The 26017-nt window shown below is 32.6% G+C and overlaps 1 protein-coding gene across 2 annotated transcripts in view; it reads left to right on the forward strand.

The window, feature by feature from the left end:
• Positions 1 to 26017, forward strand: part of LOC108750639 — an 83750-nt gene that overhangs the window by 43625 nt on the left and 14108 nt on the right. For both annotated transcript variants that reach the window (XM_018490228.1, XM_018490229.1), the window contains exon 4: positions 15119 to 15199. In XM_018490228.1, coding sequence (XP_018345730.1) covers positions 15119 to 15199 — 81 coding nt within the window. The remainder of the gene's footprint in view (positions 1 to 15118; positions 15200 to 26017) is intronic.

A 26017-nucleotide genomic window follows, 5' to 3' on the forward strand; every position in this document is an offset into this window, starting at 1 on the left:
TATATTTACACACACATAATATAATGAATAACTAAACTTTTTGTATAATAACTCTACGACCTCGACATTTAGCAGATATCCAATTTTCTAACTGTCATTCAATTTTACTGATTATCAGCCACACTGGCTAGACCATAAACCTTCTGCAATTCTAAAGACGGCCTATGACTTTCCATTTCGATCGCGCGTCGTAAATTCCCAATCGCCTGCTGTATCAGTTGTCCCGATGGTAACATTCAAACGCTCCTACATAGACTCTTCATCATCGTCTTCGTCCCTCATCATTATCTCATACGTATTCCCCATGCTGATTTATGAACACCGGTGGATTGCTGGTAGAACCGCTATCAACGACCGGTGGTCCTGTTCCTTGCCTCTTGCTAAACCGCATTGAAAGCAAATACATCTTCTCCAAAGTCCTATAATAGACAAAGAAATAATAGACTGAAAAAATAAGAAAATTAGAACATTTGATGAAACATTTAATTTGTGTTAATAAATATTTTATTTTAAAATATCACTAAAATATTAAATAAAATATTAAATTTAAAAAAATTAATACAAATATTATTATTCTTAATAAATTATTATTATATTAAATATAAATTAAATTCTATTAACGTAATTAAATATTTTATACATACGAAATTTTTTTTGAGAACTAAAAAAGTTTTAACAATATACTTATTTAGTTTTGAATAAAATAAAATTTTTTCACTTTAATTTAGATATGATAAAGTATATTAAAATAATTTTTTTACACTTATATATATAACCTGGAATTTTTAAAATTATGAAATGATATTTCTAAAGACTACGAAGAATGATTATTCTCTTTCTTTGAAAAGAAGTTTTATTCTTTGTTAAATTTTATAATTAGAACCGTGTGTAATATTTAAATTATTTCTTACTCTTATAAATAAAATATTTTTTGCTTGCTAACTTTTTGTCAAGTTCAGATCTTCGGCACTATAAGAATTAAATAAGATCTATTCTTTTTAATTGAACTTTCCACGTTGGAGAAGAAAAGAGAAAAGTCGAACCGAGTAAAGAGAACTAAAAAAACGGATCTATATTGATCTGTATAATCACATGAACGCTTATTTGTCGATCATTAACCGTAAAATACCTTATGTACTATTCTCGATCTACGATCCCCGTAGCGTCGATAAAAATGTCGGTAATGTTTTCGCACTCGCCTACCGTTAAATCGTATCGAAAACTCTGCGTTCACTCATGCGCTTAGTATTTCGCATCTTCGAATATAATAGACTAGCAGATAGAAAGGTGTTCGATGATCGGCTGCGATAAGAATCGGCAAGCCGTAAGTCGTTTCCCGCTAATCGCAGCCTGCAAAGTAGTATCCAATATCATCGCACAATCTTCCGCATCTTCTAGCAAACTAAGCAAACGTAAACTAGAAGCGCGTATATTCCGCAACGATTGCATTCTTGTGCTCGGTACACAATATTTCCTGCTTACGCTAACATGCATGTCGCACCACTCTTGTTTAGAATAACCATAACTACGTAAACCAATTTTTTTGTAATTAATTTTCTTTAAAATTATTAATTTTACCAGAATTTTATTAAATTTTTTCTGTACAATACATTTTCAACATTTTTTACACATTATTTGATAAAATTTTGATTATCTAACATGTTTTTCTTCTCTTTTTTTTAAATTCACAATCAGAGGAACACATTTATTAAAACCTAATTTTTCTGTTACTATACTTCTTACATAATTATATAACTACATATCTACACAATTTTTCATCAGATTTATACAGTATCTTCGAGATTACTTATCTGCGACAATTTAATTAATAAAACATTGATTGTTAACTAATGTTTTCCTTGAACATCCCAAGGAATTGTTTAGTCCCTTATATAATACCTAGGAACACGAGGATGACCCTTGGCAATACAAGACCGGTTTTAATCGTTTCGATTAACCACGTTAAGCCAGCATGGTCGCGCCATACACGTCCATATGGGTTGTTCCATCATGCATTTACGATGGAGCAATCGCCCACGCCATTAACAGTGTTGCGCTCTTGCCGTAGACTTATATCGATGAGATTTTCTCACGGCGATTTTACACAAACTTCTTTTAGATCATAAAATACGCGTAAATTACGCGAAACACGATATTGAAAGTAATAGTTTCTCATTCTTGCGCCAAAAATGGGAACTAGATTATCCAACTGTAGAAAAAAATATTTAAAATAAAAATGAAAAAAATATCATCGATTAATTAGAGCCAATTTTTATAACGTTTACATAATAATTCGCCAATTGAATTAAACAGAAAAATCGAAGATGGAGAAAAGAAAAGCGGATAGAAAAAAACTGAGAATAAATCTTGGTTACTAAGATATCGATTTATCGACATAACTGATAACAAATTAATTAACAAAAACGAATTGAAAAAATAATCGAGACTTTACAATTGAGACAAACGCGTAATTGGATTGGAGATTACTTTGTTCTCATGTTCCAACCGATTTAGGAATTTGTTGTATGTATTTTGGGTATCTCCGGAGGTGGTTTAGAAATTTTACAAATCGAAAGAGAATTATAATAAATGATTTTTAATTTATTCGAATCTCCGCATTAATTCTAACGGTTAGCGTATGCAAATGCACACAGTACATGAAGATGCACCGTTTCTATTGTTTAGTAGCTGTTCGTACTCGAGCTGCCGTTATTTCCGTTATAGAAAAATAACCGTAATATGCGTAGCAGTGCATCTTTGAGTTACACTAGGATGCAACGCCGTGCTGAGCGCCACGGCGAAGATTATTGCTGAATAAGAGAGAAAGAGGTCGAGAGTACTTTATACTGGATTTATTTTCCGACTACGTTGTTCTGGATGATACTTCAATTACATTCTGTCGTATATATGGCCGTAATTACTATCGATCTGCGGCTCATGCACAGTCAAAGATCGCGTCTGATAACGATTGCATTTAAATTAGTAAATTAATCAGACCTCTCTCGAGAAACCTTTCCGATGATTGAAGAATAAGCCGATATTGGAAGGCTTTATTAAAGATGATCTTATAATACACTTCCAAATCTTAATAATACAATGCTTCCAATCAATTACGTTGCGAGAATAAACTCTAAAGTATATCTAATTATAAGCGCAAAAATCTTATAATACATTTCCAAATCTTAATAATACAATACTTTCAATCAATTACGTTGCTAGAATAAACTTTAAAGTATATCTAATTATAAGCACAAAACATTTTTATATATTTAATATAAAAATATCGCTCAGCAACGCTAGAATTGTTGTTGAATTTGTTGTCAATTCTAGCATTATTAAACGAAAACATTTAATGTAAAATGAAATCTAAATACAGATTTAAAAAAATATTTGTTAAACATTTATATTAAAAAATAATATTGTTTTTATATATAGCGCTTAAGACTTAAGAATTGTGAGAAATTGTTATAAATCTCAGAAGTTTTCATTATCTTAATTTAAGACTACAGTAAATTGTTAATTTGAATTACAAATGAAATAGAATGTTGAGAGTTCGGAATAAAATTTTGTTTAATTTATTAAATCAATGAATTCTGATTATACGTATTATATTCATACGAAACATGTATCACATAATTATGATTAAAATTAGCTAGGCACAGCGATATCTTCGTGGAGGCATCTCAGCTAGAAAGTAAATAATATTGATATGCTGTACATTAAATTTTATTTCAGCATAAAAGAAAATTCAAGGAATTATTTATTTACGATTTTTCCTGGATCTCTTTTTCTGAGAAAAAGTTTACAGTATCTCATGAAATATTTGACGATTTTCATTGTCAGAATATCTCTTATCGCGATTGTATTAGAAATATAATAGAGATGTCTGACGTTGTACGATACATGATCTTTATATAATCGACATTTTTATTTGTACTCAAAGGATGATGCGAACCGCAAAAAAACGCTTAAAAGTAACTTGGGAGAGAATTTTGATGACTAGACATTACATGTCGTGATTCGCCAATAATCGTAGCCTCGCAAAACAATCAGTTTCATTAGCGATCACTCATTGTGGTGCAGCCAATAATTGCGTTCGTCATTGTTGAATGCTAAAAAAAAGCGCAAACATTTATTATTTAACTCAAATATCAAATGTCTTCCGCGCTCAATTCCATTCATCATCTACTGCTCATTATTAGTGACTATACTGTTAATTCCAAGCCTCCCAATTACTTAGTTTAATAAGTTATTTAATGCTATAATTATTCTGTTTGATACTCAGAGTTATTTAATTATTCCTCTCACTTTATCATCCTTACAATTAAATTTAATGCGAATTACATACATTCTCTTTATTCTTTGGCAAATTTGAAATCCAGGAACCGTAAGTGCAAAATTAAAATTAAGTTTTAAGAATTTATTAATAATTATCAATTAATAATCTTAAAAATTTACGTCATTTATGAGGAATAGCTCTGAAAGTCAAGGTCAACAATATGTGATTAAATATGCTTAATCACCTATTGTTTTCCACTACTCATTGTTTCGCGATGACAGATTCGTATTCAAACGCTTCGTTCGATTTCGAGTGTCCCCATTTCGAAATTGCAATCAGAGAGCTTTGGTCAATGCCATTAATTTCCGTCACGTGTTTCCGCGCTGGTGACCGACATTTACATACAGGACAGGGATAATCCAGAGGTTTACGCATACTGTGTGTCCTCGGGAATGTTTCACGTGACAAGACACGCATATACGCACAAGCATTTGTGTTTTAATAAGTGTCCACTTAATTCGATACAATATATGATATTATATAGAATGACTCGAAATATATCTACTGAAAATAATATTTTTTACGTTAAGATTTCTTCATTGCGAGCGATCAAATTGTGTTAAATTATTAATGCAACGATCAAAACAAGTTTCGATTAGGTGCCTCAAACATAATTCACGACGCACGTGTCAACGCCATAGACCATAGGCCAAATCTGGTTGACATGCATGCTGGAATAATACATAATGCAGTAGCTCGCTAATATTATATGCCCTTGGAAATATTCAAGATATAACTCATATGTTAAAGAGATAGGACGAAGTATAATAAAAGTAAACAATAACTACGAAGAAAGTGGAAATTTTGAGAATAATTAGTTTCAGTACAATGATGATGTAGAAAATTTTTTAAATCTTATAAACTTCAAATTTTAATTTCTAAAACGCATCTATTTTAAAACCTCTGATGTAAATTTTTTATTTTTTTTCGATGCTATACAATAGAGAAAAACTTGCTGAAATATCGAAAAATTTAGTTAAGATTACAGATTTGGAAATAATTTTGTTGTATCAAAATAATTAGTAGGAATTTCAAGCATGATGAGCAATGCTGCAAAAAGTTTTAACATTCTATCAATCAGTTTGAGCTTCTAATACATAATTATTTTGATGGTTCAACATTATTATTTTTAAATCTATATAGCTAGTTAAATTTTTAGATATTTCACAGCATTGAAAAAAGAATCTGGTTGCATTCAACAAGAATTCCGATTGAAAATGGAATATATCAAAATTTTCTGATTGAATCTATTATAATTCTAAGATAATCAGAATTCTGATTGATATGATCAGAATCTTTTGATTTGTTCCATTTCATTTTCGAAAATGAAATCAACCTAATCAAAAGTTTTTCTCAGCGAGCAAATCCGTCCTTTCTGTGTAGACAAACGTGTCTCTTAGTCCTGCAGTTAATTAATAAAATAGAATAGATTCGTCTACTGACAACATCTAAATTCCCGTAAGTTACATTCGCTTTACCCACAACGTCGTTGGTCGTCGACAAAGTCGCGTTACAGTTCGCAAGAATCGCACGAGAATTGAACGTGCACACGTGTGTGCGATTCGTGAGAATTTCTTACCTCGGAGCCGAGAAATGGTAATTCTCACGGGCCCGACAATCCAGGACCCCTTTGCGTAATTTCGTGGCTCTCGTGCTCATCGCCCCGACACGCATGGCAATCGCACGCCGTCCGCTTCAGGCAATTCGATGAGCAGACGTTCTAGGTGACTCGAACATGGGCGTCGGAAGAAGTGTGTCAGACGTTACTTGCAGTCGATTGATTTCGGGAAAAAACAGATAGATACGTATTATAAAGATTTAAATAAAATTTAAGTTTAAACCTGAAGTAGCTCGACAAATATGCGAAGAATGCAAAATTGAATTCGATTTCCTAATAATTTAGAAAAGTTAAAAGTTAAAAATATAAAATATCTCAAACGAATCTATTTTATATACATATATATAGCAATCTCTAAAATAATAAAATATTATCAATAACGAAGTAATAATATCATCAATTAATATTATTAAAAAATATTTATCAAAAAAGAATAGAATATATAATAGTTTCTAAAATCATTTTACAATTAATCTTAGAAACAATATTTTGTTATATTGTAACACGACGCAAGTTAGTCCTTCCTTTAGAAAATAGATGATATATACTAAGGAAAAATACGGTTTTATTGAGAAACACTGCGAACGCTTAAGCAATATATCGACCGTTAAACGGTGGTCACTTTGATTATCGCGGTTATCGATTTCTCGTGAAATTAACAAATCGCCACGATACATAATTTTATGCGTGCCGATTTCTTGCGCGAATTACGATAGGTCTCTCTCTCTACTTTACGCGTAAGGTAAATTATAGTATAATAGCGAAAGCAGGTTCTGTGTGATACATACACGTTGTATCGAGCTGTTAGGCACGCGTAAGTCTATCCCGTGACGTGGATAAGCCATTAGAAAACGTGCAGCCTGACATGCGTGAAATTGTCAAAGATAACGCACAGATGAATGTAAGAGAATATAACTGAGAGGACATAATGGAATATGTGACGAATCGCGTATATCAAAAGTGTGTCAACCAACTTAAATATCTATCGATAAGGCATGCAAAGTAATGTCGTTTAATGCATATGCGGTACAGCACTCATGTATATTAAAGAAAAAATTTGCTATCAGTACTTCAGTAAAAGACTTGGCAGTAAAAAGTGAGAAAATCTAGGAATAATTCTTGCTCTCTATCCTCGTAAATCTTTTTAGCATTTTCGTAAAAAAACAGATTTCTGTAAAATATTCTGCGAATTTTACAATAAAATCAATCGCATGGAAACCATAAAATTGTAATTTAAGCTCTTCAACGCATTTTGATAACTGTTGATACTAATTATTTCACGTTTTGCGATGTATAGTTGTGAAATCTCGAAAATGTTATAAATAAGTCGAGGCAGACATCTAATTTTGGAAAAAGAAATTATGCTTTAATTTAAAAAAAATATACGGAAAGAACTATTTTAAAATATGCGCTGAAATATTTAAAAATTAACGCAGAGGTATAATAATAATTTCATTGACTCAAGCATAACAAGTAAATCTTGCAAAAAGTGCTGAAGTTTTAGCATTTGCTAAAAGCATCCTACGTAATTATTTTGATGGTCCAACAAAATTATTTTCAGCTCTATATGTAGCTAAATTTTTTAATACTTCCACTAAGCTTTTTTTTTCATCCTTTCTAAGTAGTACATATATCTCTGCATAGTCCAACATTTTTAATAACACGCATAATTCGTTCCGGCCATCGCGCGCTTAATCTCCAGCATCGTAGTTCGCAAGTAGGTACATGTATCTATATTTTTAAAAGATAATTTAATGGCTGGTCGCACGTTCCATTTAACTTAAGCGAAATGGGCGGGTCCGAGAGACTTGGAAGACTTAGCCTCTTCTTCAAGGAATACAGTAATAACCTACCTCAAAAAGAAACGGATCAAATCGCGTGTTAGGTATGCGACGCGTGACCTGGGGAATTGGCCCCCGGCACGTGAGAGAAGCCTCCCTGTGTGAGATACCTAACAGTATCTTCTCGGATTACTCACGCCTCACTTTGCCAAAGGCTTCTTTACGGCGTAATAATCGTTCTCCGCGTCGACAATTAGTAAACTATGCGCCCCATTCTCAATTGTTCCCAAATTGTCTGCCAACTAATTCGCCAAGAGAGCTTCGATAACTTACATTGTGTGACCTTACATGATATCTCTGCTTTCACAAGATGCATTTCAACATCATTTATCTAATCCCGCAGAATTGCTCCTATTGTCGGAGAAATTTAATTAATAATACACATACCAGTCACACATGTACGTGATTCTAATATTGAGAAAAGGAGCCAGAGTCAGATATAATGGAAATTATTTGCAAGAGAAGCGTACACGCTTCAATTCGATATCAAATCTCTCACTGCAATGCATTGCAACTGGAAACGAACGGGATTTCTCGTCGCTTCCCACAAGGGCGTTTTCTTCCTGAACATCGATATTCCGTGTGGCGTTCATCTTGCCTTAATTGATACGTCGAAGTCCTCGAGTTAGCCGAGCGTGACGGTATAGAGGAATTATCTCGCCGTTTCGCGTAATAGCCGGTCCAGTGATGCTTCCGTATTCACGAAGCTGAGAGTGTAAATACCAATATTCACCAATTGCCCATGTCTCGATTCTACCATCGACTATCGTGCCGCTTACCAATTAACAGAAGAGACTTGATTATCTGTGCATACGGAGCTGTTGTTTCTTGTCGTCGTCGTTGCGCTCCGAAGAGCAAATTTCCTGCCATCTACGAGAAGTCGAGTGTTATGTAAACATAGCGTACGTACTTCGTTTTCCGCTTTGTTTTCTATGATGTTACCGTTCCGTTATCGGTTTTAACGTCATTTTAATGGTTAACGTAATCATCATAGATAATTGTACTTCCTCTTATTATGCGTCGTAGATATGTACTAGATACGTATTTTCGTTAATCGTATCCGTAACGAGATCATTATACTAAAAATACACTCTTTACATCATTACGATTTTTATTAACTCATTATTGATTACTAGAATAAATATATTGCGCAATTTTTTTCTCACACTAGACACACATCGAAATAAATTAATATTTTATTCTTATGGTATCACTTGTCTTTACTAACATAGATTGATAAAATATATTGAAAAAAAAAGCTCTCTTTTCTTTATGCATATCTTATATTTGTGAAAATGTTTCTCACGATTGGATCAAGATTTACAGCTATTTGTTGATTTACTGAAAAAAGGGGTTTCCGGCACGTCAAATGTGTCGTAATGGTAAACGAAAAAATTAATTTATTTGGACGTATATTGTCAGAGAATAATTCACATGATTTTTGCTTGTAGAGTCATAATTCATGGCTGCAGTGAGGAAATACAAGTCTTAAATGTCACACGTTATACACTACGTTGCAAATCCGTTATACACGATGCTTAATTTCTATTAACATTTGCTGTCGTACATGAACTAGTACAATATTTATATAACAATTCAAAATTGAAAATTATTTTAATAAAATTGAGATATCTTGCGTGAATTACTATAGATAAAAATTAAATCGTATTTATAGTGATATTTAAATTAGGATATTATCATTGCTATAAATCGAGCTTGAACATAGATATAGGTTTAAGAATCGTTGAAACGATTTATACAGTTCTTTTTTATACGCTCGTTTTTTACAATATACCAGAAAGTGTCTGCTTTAGATAACATTAAGGGAGATAGATACGATACTAGAAAAGAATAAAGGGGAAACGAGAGCTCATTTTCATTCCCTTAAAAAGCAATTGAGAGAGAGACTCTCTGAAAAATAAAATAGAAAAAATGAAGGCGTGAAAAACGAAGGCGAGGAGGACGAAGATACGGTCGGGTTTGGTGTTATTCGTGAAAGAGAAGCACGGGACACGCGTGTACGTGCCAGTGTGCCTTGCCCGCACGCGTGTACACATGACACTTCAACGGCGTGTGAAATATAACTGAGATTTTTCTTCCTGACTATACCACGGAGAAAGCTCTGCAGCTTCTCTCTCGCCGTTTCTTCCTCCTGTTCATCTTTCAGAATTGCAACGAGCCACATATGTAAAAATGCACTTCATCGGATTTAACGCATTAAATGGTCTTTATTTTTAAACGTAAAAACTAATAGCTTCAATAATTTTAACTTTGATGCATCGTAACGTCATCAGAAGATAATGAAAATTGAAGAGTTTTGAATGATAAACTTGAAAAAATTAAATTAAAAATTCTTTTTTAAAACTTTTTCGACATTTTATAATTTAATCTAATTTTGAAATATAATTTAATAATAAATAATTGATAACTTTTATGTGAAATTTTTTTATGCGAGAGTAATTTAATCCAGGATCACTAAATTGCTCTCATACATAGAAAATCCCACTTAAAAAATTATTCATATTAATCAGAATAATTAAATTACTTCCGTCGATCCAGATAAATTAAGTTTATTTTTCTTCCTTTCTCCCTTTATTAAATATTTATAAAAATTACCGTTATCATACACTTAATTATTTATATACATTTTATTATGTTTCCCATATCATTGCATCATTACTTCCCTTCTGTTCACGGTTGCGACGTTTCTTCCGGTATTCTTGCGAACGCGCGGCCTTTAAAAGACGAGGCGTGTACGCACCTATTCGCCTACGTCTTCCCTTTCCCGCAGTTTTCCTCCTTTTCCTTTTTATTTATTCTCAACATGTAGCGAACGCCCTCGAAGCCGTCGGCAAACGACCGCAAAACCGCGCCTTCCATCGGCGGCGTAGAGCACAATGTGCTGACTACCGACGAACCAGAGCAACAAAACCACTCGTAAAAACCCCGTTTCCGTCCAACCTGTTCATCGAAATATACGACGACACCGTATAAAATCTGCGTCGAAACTGTATGAATATAAAAATAATCTTGACGAGCCTAGTTGACATCGTGCAATAATCTAGATTAATCCTACAAATATGTATCGTTTATTTATTATAACAACGACATAATTAAATAACAAAATTTTTTAAAAATAAGTTTCGAATTATTAAAATTGTAATTAATAATATTATATGTAATATTAACTTTGAAATACAATTTTGATATCATAATTGATTATATAAACGAATAAAAGTATGTATATTCCTTTGAAGTGTGTATGCTTTTTTTTTTTGTTTTTTATGCAAGTAATTAAAAAATGACAATTGTTTAATTATGTCGTTGTTGTAGGAGATAAGCAATATATTTAACGTATAAAATATATAATATATGAAATTAGAAAAATCGCTAAAAGCCTTTAGGCTGTCACTTTATTAATTACGACATTGATATTCAATAATACTCTTTCTTCTATTTTCTGGTTTATTTCCTTGTCACTAATACGTACTTTCATTTGCTTGTAAATGCGATTACTTGTCACGAAATGTTGCAGTTAATGGTACAACTCGAAGAACATTAATTCTTTTCTGTCTCTTTTATGAGTTCTCTTTCGATTTCGTTTCTTTTTCAGTGATGAGCGGAATCACGTGGTCGTTGTTAGTGACCATAAGTGGTGCATGTAACGATTAAAAATTATGGCTTCGACGAAGAAACATGTGTTCTTTTTAATTAACGACGACTTCTGCATTAAAAATTTTGATTAAAAGAAGCAAACTAATTAAAAATAAACTCAACATTGCAAACAGTTTTGTTAATAATTATTAAGAAAACAATTGTAATTATTGCTAATTATTACTTTGTTTTACCAGATTTATCAATTTTATATTAATTTACTAAATTATGTTATTTATGAAATTATATATGTCATTATTTTACGCATAAATTTATTCCAAATTTAACGTATATTATTAGATAGATTGAATGCCTTTGGATGAAATGCCCTTGATAAAATAGTTCGTCATAAAGAACATTAAGAACTTCAAATTGTAGCATATGTGTCGCAGAATATGATGCATGCGATGCGTACATTACATTCCGACAGTGACGAATAGCGAGAGAGATTGGCTATCACGATTCACAACGTCAAAACTTCGCTCATAAATTTTGACACGTTTGGTTATCGAAAGTCTCTACTGGCATATATACCACAAATATGACGTATCCTATTCTACCATTTTAATTTAGATGGTAAAATTGATAGAACTGATATAATAAACAGTTCAAATCATAAATCGAAACCGAACAAATTTACTGCTGTCATATTAAATTGTCACGTCGTATTTCTAACGTTTTGTTTCAAACGTAAACGAAAAATATTCTGTGCGCATCATCTGACAGTAGATAATAATTTGATTAATCATTTTCTTTTAAAAAAATATTTGAGATGTGGAAAGAATAATTTTGCTGAAATATCTAAAAAAGCTACATACAGATCTGAAAATAATTTTGTTAAACTGAAATTATGTAGGAAACTTTCTCAAGCATGATAAGCAATACTGCAAAAAATTTTGATACTCTAATAACAGCTTGAGTGGCCTACATGATTATTTTGATAGTTTGATAACATTTCAGATTTGTATTTAGTTAATTTTGTAAATAATTTAGCGCAAAACCATATTTTCATGAAGAATTTTAATTACGTCATATTATTTATATGATTAGTTTGCATTTATTGAAAAAATTTAAATGAGCAATACGGATTATTTCCTAAAATTCATCTAAAACAGCATCTTACTCTTTATATAAAATAAGATCTGCGGTGTCATCAAATAATCATGCTTGCAATCAAAGCAAGTTCAGCACAGTCAACGGCAAATAAAATTCGTTGACGATTAAACTGACACGACACTTTTCATTAGGTTAGTCTCATCTCAGGCGGTGATAGATTGGAGAGTTGAATACCTTCCACTTTAAAGAAGAATCGAAAAGGTTCATTAATTCGCGACTGGTTTATACAGCTCCATAAAATCTGCAAAGACGAGAGACGTAGAACCGAGAATAGAAACCGGGAAGTTAATAACGTCGTGGATGGCATAAAGTTTTGTCGCGCAATTCACGGAAAACTTACAGAAAACGATGAAATTTGGAGTCACGTACATTGTGATTGATGTTTCTTCCATATCGTGAAGCGCGAAAAAGAAAATAATGTTCTCTTATTTTTTGAATATTTAGCTAGAATTAAGAAAATCAAAAACTTTTGGAAAAAAAATTATTTCTCGATGATAATGAAAAAAAAATTGTATTTAACATTAAATCAATCAAGAAATACTATATGTTAGGTAAGAAGACTATATTTAATCAAAATAACTTAAAGTGATATTTTTCGCAATAAATTTTCTATGTTTTCAAAGTGAGTGGTTATTGTCTGTCAGTGATATTTTCTCTATTTTCTGAGAAAGCTTTAGAACAGGTTGATTTGCGAAATATCCTGTATCTCTAAGCGCAGAAGTGCAATAAAAGCTAATCTTTAACACTTTGGTAGTTGCAAAACATTTAATTAATGTTAGATGAGATCGCAAAGGCGTCTGAGCTTTGTATGCGTCAACTCATTATCTCGACTATTTTCTTGAACAATTTTTATTTAATTGTAACCGCTGCGTTGGAGTTGCCTATGGTAACCGCAAAGCTGCTTTCCATCGCCTGTGGAATTACCAAGTATGATTACGCTTTGGTTGTAGACCGTATTCTTCGCTTGAGTAAGACATTCGCGAAATTATTTTGAGAAGGGAGCGAAAAATAATTTTTCAAAAGAAGTTTTCGTAATGAAGATGTTACCTACAAGACACGTTCAAGAAATTTCATTCGCAGATAATTTCTTTTCTTGCAAATATAAGTGGTGTTAAAAAGATCGATGTTAATACAAATAATTAGAAATATTACTCCATAAAGAAATATTAAAAATTATTACTTTATTATTATAAAGTAGTGCAAGCATAAATGCTCCTGCAAGAAATATTAAATTTATAATTTTCTGAAACGTGGTCATTATTATTGTTATTTCCATAGGTTGATGTATACAGATCATGATTATTATTATTGAGACGTTGATTTATACAGATCTATGCGAATTATTATTAAATTATTAATATATTCTATGAGTATATTGTACGTTTCTACGCATTAATTTAATTCAAATTATGATTAAAATCTGCGAGTATTGCCAATGGCGCTCTGCATGTATCAATTATACTGTGTGTTTAAATGTTACCACACATTTGCGTCAATAAGAAGAGACATGGTATGCATTCTCGATTTCAGTCATGGCTGATGAGTGCGGTGGTAATAATAATTATCATAATAATCCGCAATGAGTATTCTCTCTCGTCGTTGAAATCTCATTGTCCTTAGAAAATGTTACGGCCGCCACGGGTATTAGCTTACGCCGACGATGGAGACTCGGAAGGTCGCGGTTTGCGAATGACTTTCATTCTTTTATTACCGAGATCAACGCGAAACCCTTTACAATGGCGCGGTTGAGATATTGGTGAATATAGACTGTATGTAATATATCTCGAGGATCATATCAAATATCGTGAGTTAGTATACGAATAAACTCAGTATAAACTGAGTATAAACTCAGGGGAGAGGTATCAGGCTTTTCTTATTCGATCACAGTTTCGATCAGAGTTTCTTGTTAATGTTATGGCGAAAAGAAATAAAGTCAAGAAATTCTTTACGGTTTATTATTATACTCTTTTTATATTACTGCATATTTACAGATACATATATATAATAATTATAAAAATAGATATTTATATAGCACTGAATGAAATTACTGTGAGGTAGAAAGCAAAGTTGTGCAAAAGAAAAAATTAAATAAATCTTATTGTTTTGTAATAGTTTTTAAAAATATTTAAATTATTATTTCTTTAACTCCTTCACACTCTGTGTACATTACGATCGATATATATCAACTTTGAAGACATTATCCATTAAAATCATTTGGTTCTATCGACATATCATCATAAAGATTAAATGTACATAATAAAGTTGAAAAATAGAATTGGGAAAAAAAAAATTTTTCAGTATAAATTATTTATTAAAATGCTTTTGAATTGAACTTAAAAAAAATTTGTTTAACCATTAAAATTAAATCTGAAAGGATTAATTTAACAATTAAACTTTCCGTTAATTATTCTTTTTTTCTAACACGTTATTTTTTGCATGTATTTTTTAATTAAATTTATAAGTGTGAATAGAAAACTGTGATTTATAAGAATTAATACACATTTATTTTAATTAATACTTTTACTTTAATCTGATAAATAATCGTTCCAGACCGCGTTACACACCGGAGTTGGTGCCCAGCAGCAGCTATTGGAACCCAGGATGGCGCAATTGGAGACTTTAGAGGCTAAGGTAATGAAAAACTTTTAAATCTTACAATTTTCCTAGAAGAAGCTCTGGAAATTGGGGTATTTATCACAAAATTATTATTATGTGAAGATTCCAATCGCGTCCTGAAGTGAAACGGTGTGCGAGAACTCACGCGATAGGAAGTCGTTCCGCGTCAGCCCGTATTCTCCCGGTTCTTGATATTCTTTTTGCTCTTCTTCCTCGTGCCTGGCGGCGGTGCTGTCTTGTGGGAGCTGTTTTTAGTGGTACCCTCGGAAGAAACTGAAGGCGATGTTTCGCGGTTATTGGCGAGTCGGCATTATAGCCCGCTGGTTTCTTAAGCCTGTCCGGCCAATGATTTATATGCAGATGCGTGAACCAAACCCCGTTTGGTCCGGAGGTCCTCGGACCCGAAGTCGGTGTCCGATTGGGCGGATGGCGAAAGGGGGACCAGAGGCCTCTGCTCGCATCGGTACCATTAAAAGTGCCCCAGGACGTCCAGTGGCGCAGCATCTGCAAGAACTGTTCAGCTTTTTGCCGAGATACGAAACGCGACAAGAACGTTAGATTGAACGTGCAGCGCTCGCGAGCTCGTTTTTCGACATAACGACGCTTTTACCCTTTCTTTTTTTTTTCGTACGCCGTTTAAGTCGTCGGATTCCTCGCGCCTGATTGCAGGGAAGGGCAGGCTGAAATTGAAAATTATGCGGGCCGCGACGCGCTATTACCTGTTTCACGACTTCCACGCGTTTTTCATAAACTACGAAACAGCAGCGCTTTGTGCAAAATGCAGGAAGCTGTCTTTATTATCTCCGTTAATATTGCGGTCGAAAGTAAAAGTTGAAATCTACAAAAAACTCGTTTAAACTGAGGTGGAACAAACACAGGGTTAATTAAAGGGAGATAGTTCACAGAAAATGCTGCGTTCTATAAAATTATATATATAAATCTATAAATAAAGATCGAGATAGTTTATATTTAAAATAATATGGAAATATATTATTTATTTTATAAAAGGTTGGTCTCTATCAGTTGCTTTTAATACACATTTTAACCTTGTTAGAATCACACAATGAGTGAATAGTTACTAATGAAATATATTATTCTTAACATCTTTCAATTGCTTATATTATATAAATGGTATTGTGTGGAGGAGGAAATTTTCTTCTCACTCTATTTTTTTAAATTGTCTTTTGTTCTCCAAAACATCTTCTTCACCAATGTAATCACTCAATTTAAATATTAATTTTAAAGAGCAGAATAAGAAACAGATTTCTTTCTTCAATATTTCTTAATTAAAAGAGATTCTGTTAGAAAAACATTGCGTACAATTAAAAGAGGTTCTGTTAGAAAAATATTGCTGTAGCAATTGCTGCACTATTCAAGCATGTATCATTCTATTCCAGCAAAGATAGAATCTGTATTAATTATAAATGATAGGCCAACTTCTTATCAATAAAACAAGCAGATAACATATTTCAGATACCTACGTTATTTTGTCTATCTCTTGTATATCTCTATCTGTTTGCCTTTAAATATTTTTTATGTTATACGTTTAGCTATATCAAGAGTTGCATTAATATAAGCTATTTTAAGCTGTTTTTTTTTCCTTTAAAAGTCAATATTTGAGAATTTGCCTCATGTATGTGCCCTACGTCGTAAAGCACTATATCTGCAAATATCTACGTTACCTTGCAATACGCGCAATAAATCAGAGTTATTGCTGGCGAACAAATATTTGACCTAAACAAAATCAGTGTAGCTAATTTATCCAACGTACCCTGCAACCACCACGAAGTTCGAAGGGATTATCGATTGCATTTCCACTTAATAGCAACGTTGCGATGACGAAGTGCCGTACTTCGCTAATAAATGGCCGCGCTACTTGTAGTTAGACGTAGACTTAATTACCCCATCGGGAAAGATGATCGTAACCACACCCTCCCCCGATCGCCGCCAGGCAATGTTGCAATACAGTTGAAATAATACACGAGCTAATTATCATACTATAAGTACAATCGTCTTCCTGTAATGGATTCTTAATGCGACGTTATCAATCACAATGCGCTCGCATTCGTCTTATATTCCAATCTTAAATAATGACGAAATCGTTATTTAATAAAGAACACAATTCGCTGGTGGTGATCTTAAATGATGCACTGAGCCTGATATTTATAATTCGACTGAACAGACCATTTTTTGTTTACCTAGTCTAGTCGTAAAGAACTCCGATTAATTATATGGAAAATTGGATCCTGGTGAAATGAGTTAATTTTCAGTATACGATTATAAAGATGTTATAATCATAAGACTTCAATAATGAATAGTTTTTGGGCTATCGTACACCAAAAATGTAACAAAAACTTATGTTTATAGGCACAGTATTGTTATATATATATATATATATATATATATATGAGACATTGTTTTTTATGACATCGTTTTGTTTATTATAATCTATATTCTTTTTGAAATTTTTAGAGTGACTCTTACTCTGAAAGGTAGAACCTCACTTTTAAAGATATATTGAGCTAGTCTTTTTCAAAACTGACTTAATTTTCACTCATTACAGTGAGATTTTACTCGAAAAAAGTTAAAGAGTTATTATGCATTGTATATATGAAAACTAATTCATTTCACTGGAACTCAAATTTCCATATAATTATAAATTTCCATACAATGCGAGGTCTTTCTTATAATTAATATGAGATACCTTTTTAATCCCGATGGAGTTTTAATTATGGAAATGAATATAAAAATCCACAAGCGAATTTCTCTTAGACTTTCTAAAATTTCCGTCGTTATTAAACTGTGTCCAAAGAAAAGATGTACGCAAACGTAAAAAAGAACAGCGACTATTTATCGTTGCAATATTTACGTCTGTTTGCATATTCATCTGTTTGATTAGACACGGCTAATATTTACTTTCGTCGAAAGGATCAGGTTTCTGGCGGAAAGGAGTTGAAAACGCCTCGCGATACTTAACTCACTCGACGAGATGAGACTCCTCAGATCCGGGTAGCATATTCCGCGTTCTAATTTATACGTTTGTCGCATAGTATGCGCCGCAAGGTAACATCTACTCTGTTATTCCTGTAACTTTGCCGTTTCTAATCTGTGCTTTAAGCCTCGTCGCGTCTTTACCTTGCTTCAACTCCGGAACGACGAATAGCGAATTCCCATTTACACTCGGCACGCACGCTTGCGCGTTCATCCGTATCGAATAGTATTTTGATAAATGCGTATCCGCCGGTCATTATTTATCGTCCGCGTTTGCTAAGCCCTTCTTCTTGCAACCGTGGACCCGTCGACCTGGACAACAGACACGCCCTCGTATCACCGAGGCAGTCGAACCGATCCGGTTTCCTTACCAGCGTCGTTAAGTTCGCGTTCTCAACTGTCTCTTCAACCTTCATTGTATGATACAAGTTTGATATTGGACGACTTTAACGTCGGAAATCGCGGGAAATCTACTTGAAGGTGCAACATTGCTTTTAAAGACGCAACTGGTTTTTCTATTGTAAATAGAGAACGTGAGTGACCAGCGACACAATATACGCGAAGGAATCGAAAATGTATGGGAAAACTGAGAAACTGAACGAGAGAAAAATATATTTTGATATTGCTAAAATGTTTTCTTGTCCGTAATTAGATTCGATTTTAATGTAAAAATAAAATTTTACATTATTTCGTATATTTCGCGTGGAAGTCAAACTGACCAGACAGGAACAAAAAAATGAAAATATTTACTAAAAAAATATCTTTAAAAAAACATAGATTTTTTTTTAAATTCCTAATACTTGACGATTATTTTATGTTAAAATGTTTCACAAAATTTTATTTATAATTACTTATAAATAAAAAAGAAAAAATTTTGTTTTTACTTAAATAAATTAAAGCGTAGATCGGCTCCCACACGAGCACTTACGTGTGCAAGCACTTACGGGGTTTACGGGTTAACAAAACAAATTTCTTTTTGTTAAGACTGGAATACAGTCATGTTTATGATGCAACATGGGTTTATGCGGATTTTAAAGGAGAAAAGCGCTTTTGGTGAGCTTCCAACTTGTCTCATATGAAATTCACCACGATATTTACGCTTGAGCGGATTCACACGACGTCGCGTTTTGCTTTCGCGATGTAAGACGAGGCAAAGAGCTGCGTGCTGGGGGCACGATATGAATAATGAAAAAGAACGTCAGACTCGAGAGTCGAGGAGGTTGCATCAACGTCAGGAAGCATCCCTGCTCAGGACGCTTTTAAGGTGGTTGCTCTCTGATGGGTAAGAAAGGATCTTTTATCCGCGCTCCTGTACGCAACGGAAACGTCTTGAGAAATCCGCTTCAATCGTGTTATGTCGAACGACACGATTGCTTCATCAGGAAAGGAAGAAGAATAATTTTTGACATATCCATAAAATATTTTTATGAATAGAAACATGTTGCACAAGAATAAATTAAAAATCTTTTAAAATGTAGAGAAGAACTTATTATATATTCATATGATTGTTAATATGTGTAGGATCATTTAATATTTGTAGGTTAATAAAAGTTTAAAATATATTCTATTGTACATTTTTCAAATTATCCATTAAAAATATTACGTAACTGTCATATTACTTTTACAAAATACTAAATATTATTATTTTGTAATCAATTATAGAAGTGTTATTGTATTAGTCGTAAGCATTTAAATTCTTTTTTTGAAAGCTTTTGAACGACTCGATCGTGCAGAAATCTAAAGTACTTCAAATATATAAAAGTTTTGAAAAATGTAAAAGTTTTTTAAATGTGTCTTGATGCTTTTAAAAATTTAAAACGTTTTTTCTTCAAAATGTTTGAATATCCGAGACACATTTAAAATATTTAAAGATAGAATTATATTTATCTGTCTGTAAATTGAAGAAATGTTTAGAGAAATAATAACGTAAATTATAAAAAAGAAATACATTTTTAAAGTATTTTGAAGACTTTCAAAAATTAAAAAATGCTTATTGATAATTTTAGGTAATATTCGAAACGATTTGGTCTGCTTTCAACAATCTGTAATGGACAGATTTCAAAATAGAATTGTATTTATAATTCTATAGATATAATATTTTCATATACGTATGTATTTTTGGAAATATTATGTTTTATACATGTATATGTGTGTATTTATGATTTTTGAAATATTTTTTTTGTATTTCATGACGTATAAAATCATAATTAGAATTTTATCATGAATTCTGATAAATAGAATTAAACCATAAAATAAAAAATTAATAAATATGAGCGAGAAATGACGAAAAATAGATGATGCGATAAATCTATTTTAAAAATTATTTTTCTACCTTTTGATTGACCTCACGAATTTTTATTTTTCTACCTTTATTTTTCTATCTTTCTTTTCTATCTTAAATATATAGTTAAATTAAAATAATATTCTTAGAAAGATCTGTGTGATTAGGTAATAGAGCTGAAACATACATACTCATATAAAATTTGAATTCCTTGCAATCAAATGTGACAATATCATGAGCAAGATGCTCTAACCGTTCGTGTTTGTTAAGGAAACCCTTCGCCGCAAGAGAAGTTAGATCACAATACGCCCTTGGGCTCAAGGGCCCAGACAGATCTGCCAGGCAAGATTGTGATCCCGGGAGTCACTGCCCTTAGCTGTCTGAACGCCAATACTTTCGACCAAGTTCTACCTGACCGAAAATCTACCGGTTTAGGATTGTTCGCCCCTCGGCAATCTCGCCACCGTTTTTATTTTACATTTTTATCCAAAGCAGATGAAAATGGAATAAAAAGTGCGTCTTTATTCGACAATAGAATATAGAGAAAAATAATCCGCGTGTGTATAAATATGTGCGTGTTTATATGTGTATATACATATAGAAAATTATAATTTTATTAAACCAAGATTTCCCAATTAAGTTTTGAGTTAATAACTGATCTTTAAGGGCATTAAAAATGATTAATTGGTAATGAGTTTTATTCATAAAAGATGCGGTATTTTGCACAATGATAAGGTCCTTCGTTTTGCGAAGAAACGTGTTGTATTTGTAAAATTCACACCCAGGGGTCGTGTCACTGAGGAACGGTGTATTATCTCGGAAATACCGGTCGTCTTCCATGCAAATTCCGCAATAAATTTCCGCTTTCTGCGTTCTCGCCATATTCTTTTTCATCTTATTTTTCTTCTTTTTTTTTCGTTCCTTCATCCGCTTGTGTGCGATGCAGTTGCGCGTCGAGAAATTCATGGAATGTCCCTGGTGGTTTCGCAGGCCTTTCGTTTCCACTTCTGCACAAGCTGAAGACGCTATAGATACGATCAGGAAATTATATGTATATACATACATATAACACTCACAGACGTGTTCTTTGTTATCTCGTTATTTAAATGGCTATTACGAGACCGCGTAATTCTCAAAGCGTCGCTTTGCGAAAGAAATATTCGAGATTTTCGCGGGAGATTGGCTAGAAACACGTTTACCATTTTAATTTCCTGAATAGCATCTAACGCGGTAGTATATTATTGGAAGTAAATTAATATAAATGAGAAAAAGACCTATTCACAAGGGATCTAATTATAATAATGTAATATGACAATAAAATATCTTAGAATAAATTAACATATATCATTAGAGGCATATAGTATATACATAATTAGATATATTTTTAATACACGCAGTTTTGACCGTAAACCAAATATTTCTATGTCAGAAAAATATTCGTTAAATTCAAGCATGTCTCTATTCATTTCTCTGTATATAATTCTTCTCTGAGATTACGTTGCAATTTCATATACTAGGAAAAAAATTTAGTTGCTTCTACGAAATGTATTTTTCTGCTTTATAAATAATAAACATTTATTTATACTAACTAAACAATTTTGCATAGAATTACCATTTTGATAGGTACATTTTAAACAAAAATTTTTATTGTTACAACACAAAATTTTGATTCGTAGAAAAAGATATTTTTCCTAGTGTAGTGTTTAATAAACATTTTGATTTTCTTTTAATATTTTTTTAAATTTAAATATTTCAAGAATAAAATTTGCACAATTAGAAGATTAACATTACCAATTAAAGATTATAAAGTACTCAATGAGAGCACTCATTAAATTATTACTGGGTACTACAGATATTTTAGATCTTATTGTTAGAGGAAAACCGAGTTCATTTAATGCTGAATTGAAAAAAAATAAATAAAACGTTATACATCTACACATTAAATATTTTATAACTTAAATGTTTTCTAATCGGAGGGTAGAAATCTCAGTTGCGTGGATGAAGATTTACATTAGCAATTAAAGACTATAAAATATTGAAGTTCACGCGAGTGGATGTAATGTTTCATTTTATTTCTTTAATCCAGTATTAAATGAGTCTCGGTTCCTCTCTAATAATAAAATTTAAATATATCTGTGGTGCTCAACGATAATTCAGTAACCACATTGTCATGTGATAGTTACAGATCAGGATTTAAGACCGGTTGGATTTATTTCACGAGGCCACATCTATACTTTTTCAGCGTCAATCTTTTCGATCTCGTCGATCCGTTCTGTGCGCAAAACGACGGCCGCGATAAGAAGACACCGAGATTCGTTCGCGCCGAGACTGGTCGGAAAGCGATGGAATCGACACTTTCGAGGGAGGGAATTATCGTGAATTTCGATCCAAACGTGTACTGTTCCCTCTTCCTCGCGCTCACTCTTCGAGATAAATGTTGGCATCGATACATCGCGCCTCGGGTTACGACTCGCCTCTTCTCCACCTCGATGTGTTCCAAGACAAATGTCCCTATCGATATGGCGATGCATCGTATCTCGCTGTATGGTTCGCTTGTTCTCTTCACCACGAGTTCGATTTCAGTGAGAATTTTTCCGTCGCTGCCTCGCTTGCGACGGCTTCACACACTTGTGTGTTTCTCGTTTTCTTTTGCTTCAATAAAAAAGAAGTTGTATATTGAAGTGCAACATGTTTCACGAATAAAACAGATTGACAGAGAAGGTGTAGGTACTACAGTGGGAATTTCATAAAGAATACGTTAAATCTTAGATTTGTTTTTCTTCGACTCTCTTGTTGCGAGAATTTTTCCAGCTAGAAAATTTACTTCCAGCTGTGGCTTACTTTTAACTTAATCTTGAAAATTATATTTACGGAGACGTTTGTGTGTGTGTGTGAAGAGATGAAATTATTTTCAATTATGTATAATATTTACTTTTTTTTTGCATTTTTTATGTCAGTATAATGAGTACACGATAAATTAAATTAAATTAAATTGTGAAAAGAGTTTAATTAAATTTTTAACAGGAACGAATGTCTCCATATTTTTTATTTATCACAGAATATGTGATGATTTATCACAGAATATACACAATTATACTTTACAAAATACATGCTTACACATATAACGTGGATATGTTTAAACTGTTTAAAATGTCAAATTGTAGATAGTTTAAAAGTATCACACGTTTTTTTTTTACGAACTTATTTAACGGACATTTCTAATTTATTTCTATAATAAGTATGACATATATTCATGAAAACAAGAAATCAGTCAGTTTCTTTTCTACCAACGAACTGAGTTTATCGACAATTTTTTTTCACCCTTTCTCCTATCATCGCGAATCTGTGCCGTGTTTCTTTGAATATATGTATACCGTCGAAACAACGATGAGTGCTTTTTGCAAAGGGTTTGCAACGCTGTTCACACGCAACGTAAATGTGCCCTCGGGACTTTACCTTATACTCGCTCGCTCACACGTGCGCATGAGACGTAGCACGCGGACGGAATAGGTATAAGGAACTTGCAGCCAGGATTTCTACCTTTGTGTAATCCAATTTACGATACCTCGTGAAACAGTTGCTATCAGTTTGCTACAAAGTCTCATTCCTGTATAGTCTCCATTCATAAGTTAGAGGACCGAGGAACCAATTACATATGGTACAATCAGGAACTTATGACTAGAGTTCTACCGATATGGCTCAACTGCAATCACTTCCTTAATTTTAATTATGCAATTGCTTTCTTTGTCGTTTATCACTTAATCTTAATTGAAAAAGAAAACAATCGTGTAACGAGATAAAAGCGTGACGTTGGGCAAATATTATAAAGCCCATTTCGAGATTAAACTGGGAGTAGTTATCTCATTTTTTTTTTTAATTTAAATTTCCTTAAAAAGTTTTCTTTGTGCAAAAATCAAGAATATTTTGTTAGGAAAATTTTAAACTGTTTAATGAGGATATTCAAGTCACATGATGCATGTATACTCTACACAAAATTCAAATTCTATCGCTTTTACTATTCTCTGTACACGCTGAAAAAAATATAGAAACACGTTCGACGATTTATGGTATCGCGGTTGCCGATCTTTGACGTCACGCCGATGGCGAAAAGTCGTGTTTATGGAAAGCAGGCACTTCGCGATGAAGGCAGCGTGCACAACGATGCTTTTGTTGACCTGTATGTACATAGGTTGAAACCTACATGAATACTGAACACATTTCGTATGAACCCTTTGTCGAGGAAAACAGATAAAGTTCTTGTTTACCTCCATTCTTATAGCTTGATTATTTTAACTATCCGTTCTTATGTTAACATGAAAGAGTTGCAATTCCTTCTCAAAATGATACTTTTTCTCAGCTATGTCAACGATCTTACGTAGCAAAGTATATTTGCACAAACTATCGTAGATAGAAGAAATTCCTTAAGAAATTCCTCAAGAATTCCTAAGAAATTACTCAAGTTTGTTCAGACGACAAATCATTGAAATGCTTCTTCACGCAAGATAAAATGTTTCAGCTAATACAATATTTTCCCTTTTTACATACAAAAAATCATTTTTGTACAGCACGTTTTTAGTAACTCTTTATTATATAATGGAATATAAAAAACCAGAAGAATTTGATAAAAAAAATAATTAAAGTTTGTTCTTTAAGGATCGGAGTTTACTTAACAAGAAAAAAATCTTATTTTCTAGAGATTGCCGGAGTCGCTGAATTCAGTTTTGACCTCAGAACAGCACTGATAAATAAAACAAAACCGGAAACTTTTTTGTTACTTTTCAATTGAAAATTTTCTAAAACCGAGTTTTATAATAATCAGTTTTTTTAAAATAATCTGTCAGCAATATCGAATCTACTGTTCTCTTTTTTTAATTTAGATTCAAGTAAAGCAAATTTTATGAAAATCGAACAAGCAATTTACAAAATAAAAGAGAATGCCTAAAAAAATTAAAAAATTAAAATGTCTTCAAAAAATTAAGACAAAATAAACTTTTTATTTTTGGTCCACTAAAAACTTACATGATATTATTATGTATTTGATTTTGTAAAGACTCACGATACTTCGCGTGCAATGTATTCCTGAATTTCCAGTCTAAAAGCCGAGGATTTCTACGGGTAGAAAGGCGCGACGAGTGTCTTTTGTTACTCACGGGAACAGAAGAAGGGCTTCGTCAGAAGTGCGTCCACAGCGATTACTGTGAACAATTCCTACTACCGCGACATCATTGTTCTCGTGTGCTCCTGTATTTTTCGCGACCGCCGCGTTGTCGGTTTCCGGAGCTCGATGATGGCGATCGGAGATGAGAAACCGTCCGTTTTCGCGGAAAAGGAAATGCGCGTCGACACTAATACTTGAAAATTAGGATCTGGTGACTTTCTAACTAGTAATCTTGAGAACCATCAGAACTGTCTCACTATCGTGATAATCATATCGGAGTAGACGACTTATATAATATATATAAATTATTTCTTCCAGGCTACAGAAAATTATCAGAAGCATTTGACTCATATAGGTATGCAAAGAATATAATAAAAAATTAAAAATTTAAATTATTGATATA

Source organism: Trachymyrmex septentrionalis, unplaced genomic scaffold (assembly GCF_001594115.1).
Source record: "Trachymyrmex septentrionalis isolate Tsep2-gDNA-1 unplaced genomic scaffold, Tsep1.0 scaffold37, whole genome shotgun sequence".
In the NCBI taxonomy this organism is placed as follows: domain Eukaryota; kingdom Metazoa; phylum Arthropoda; class Insecta; order Hymenoptera; family Formicidae; genus Trachymyrmex; species Trachymyrmex septentrionalis.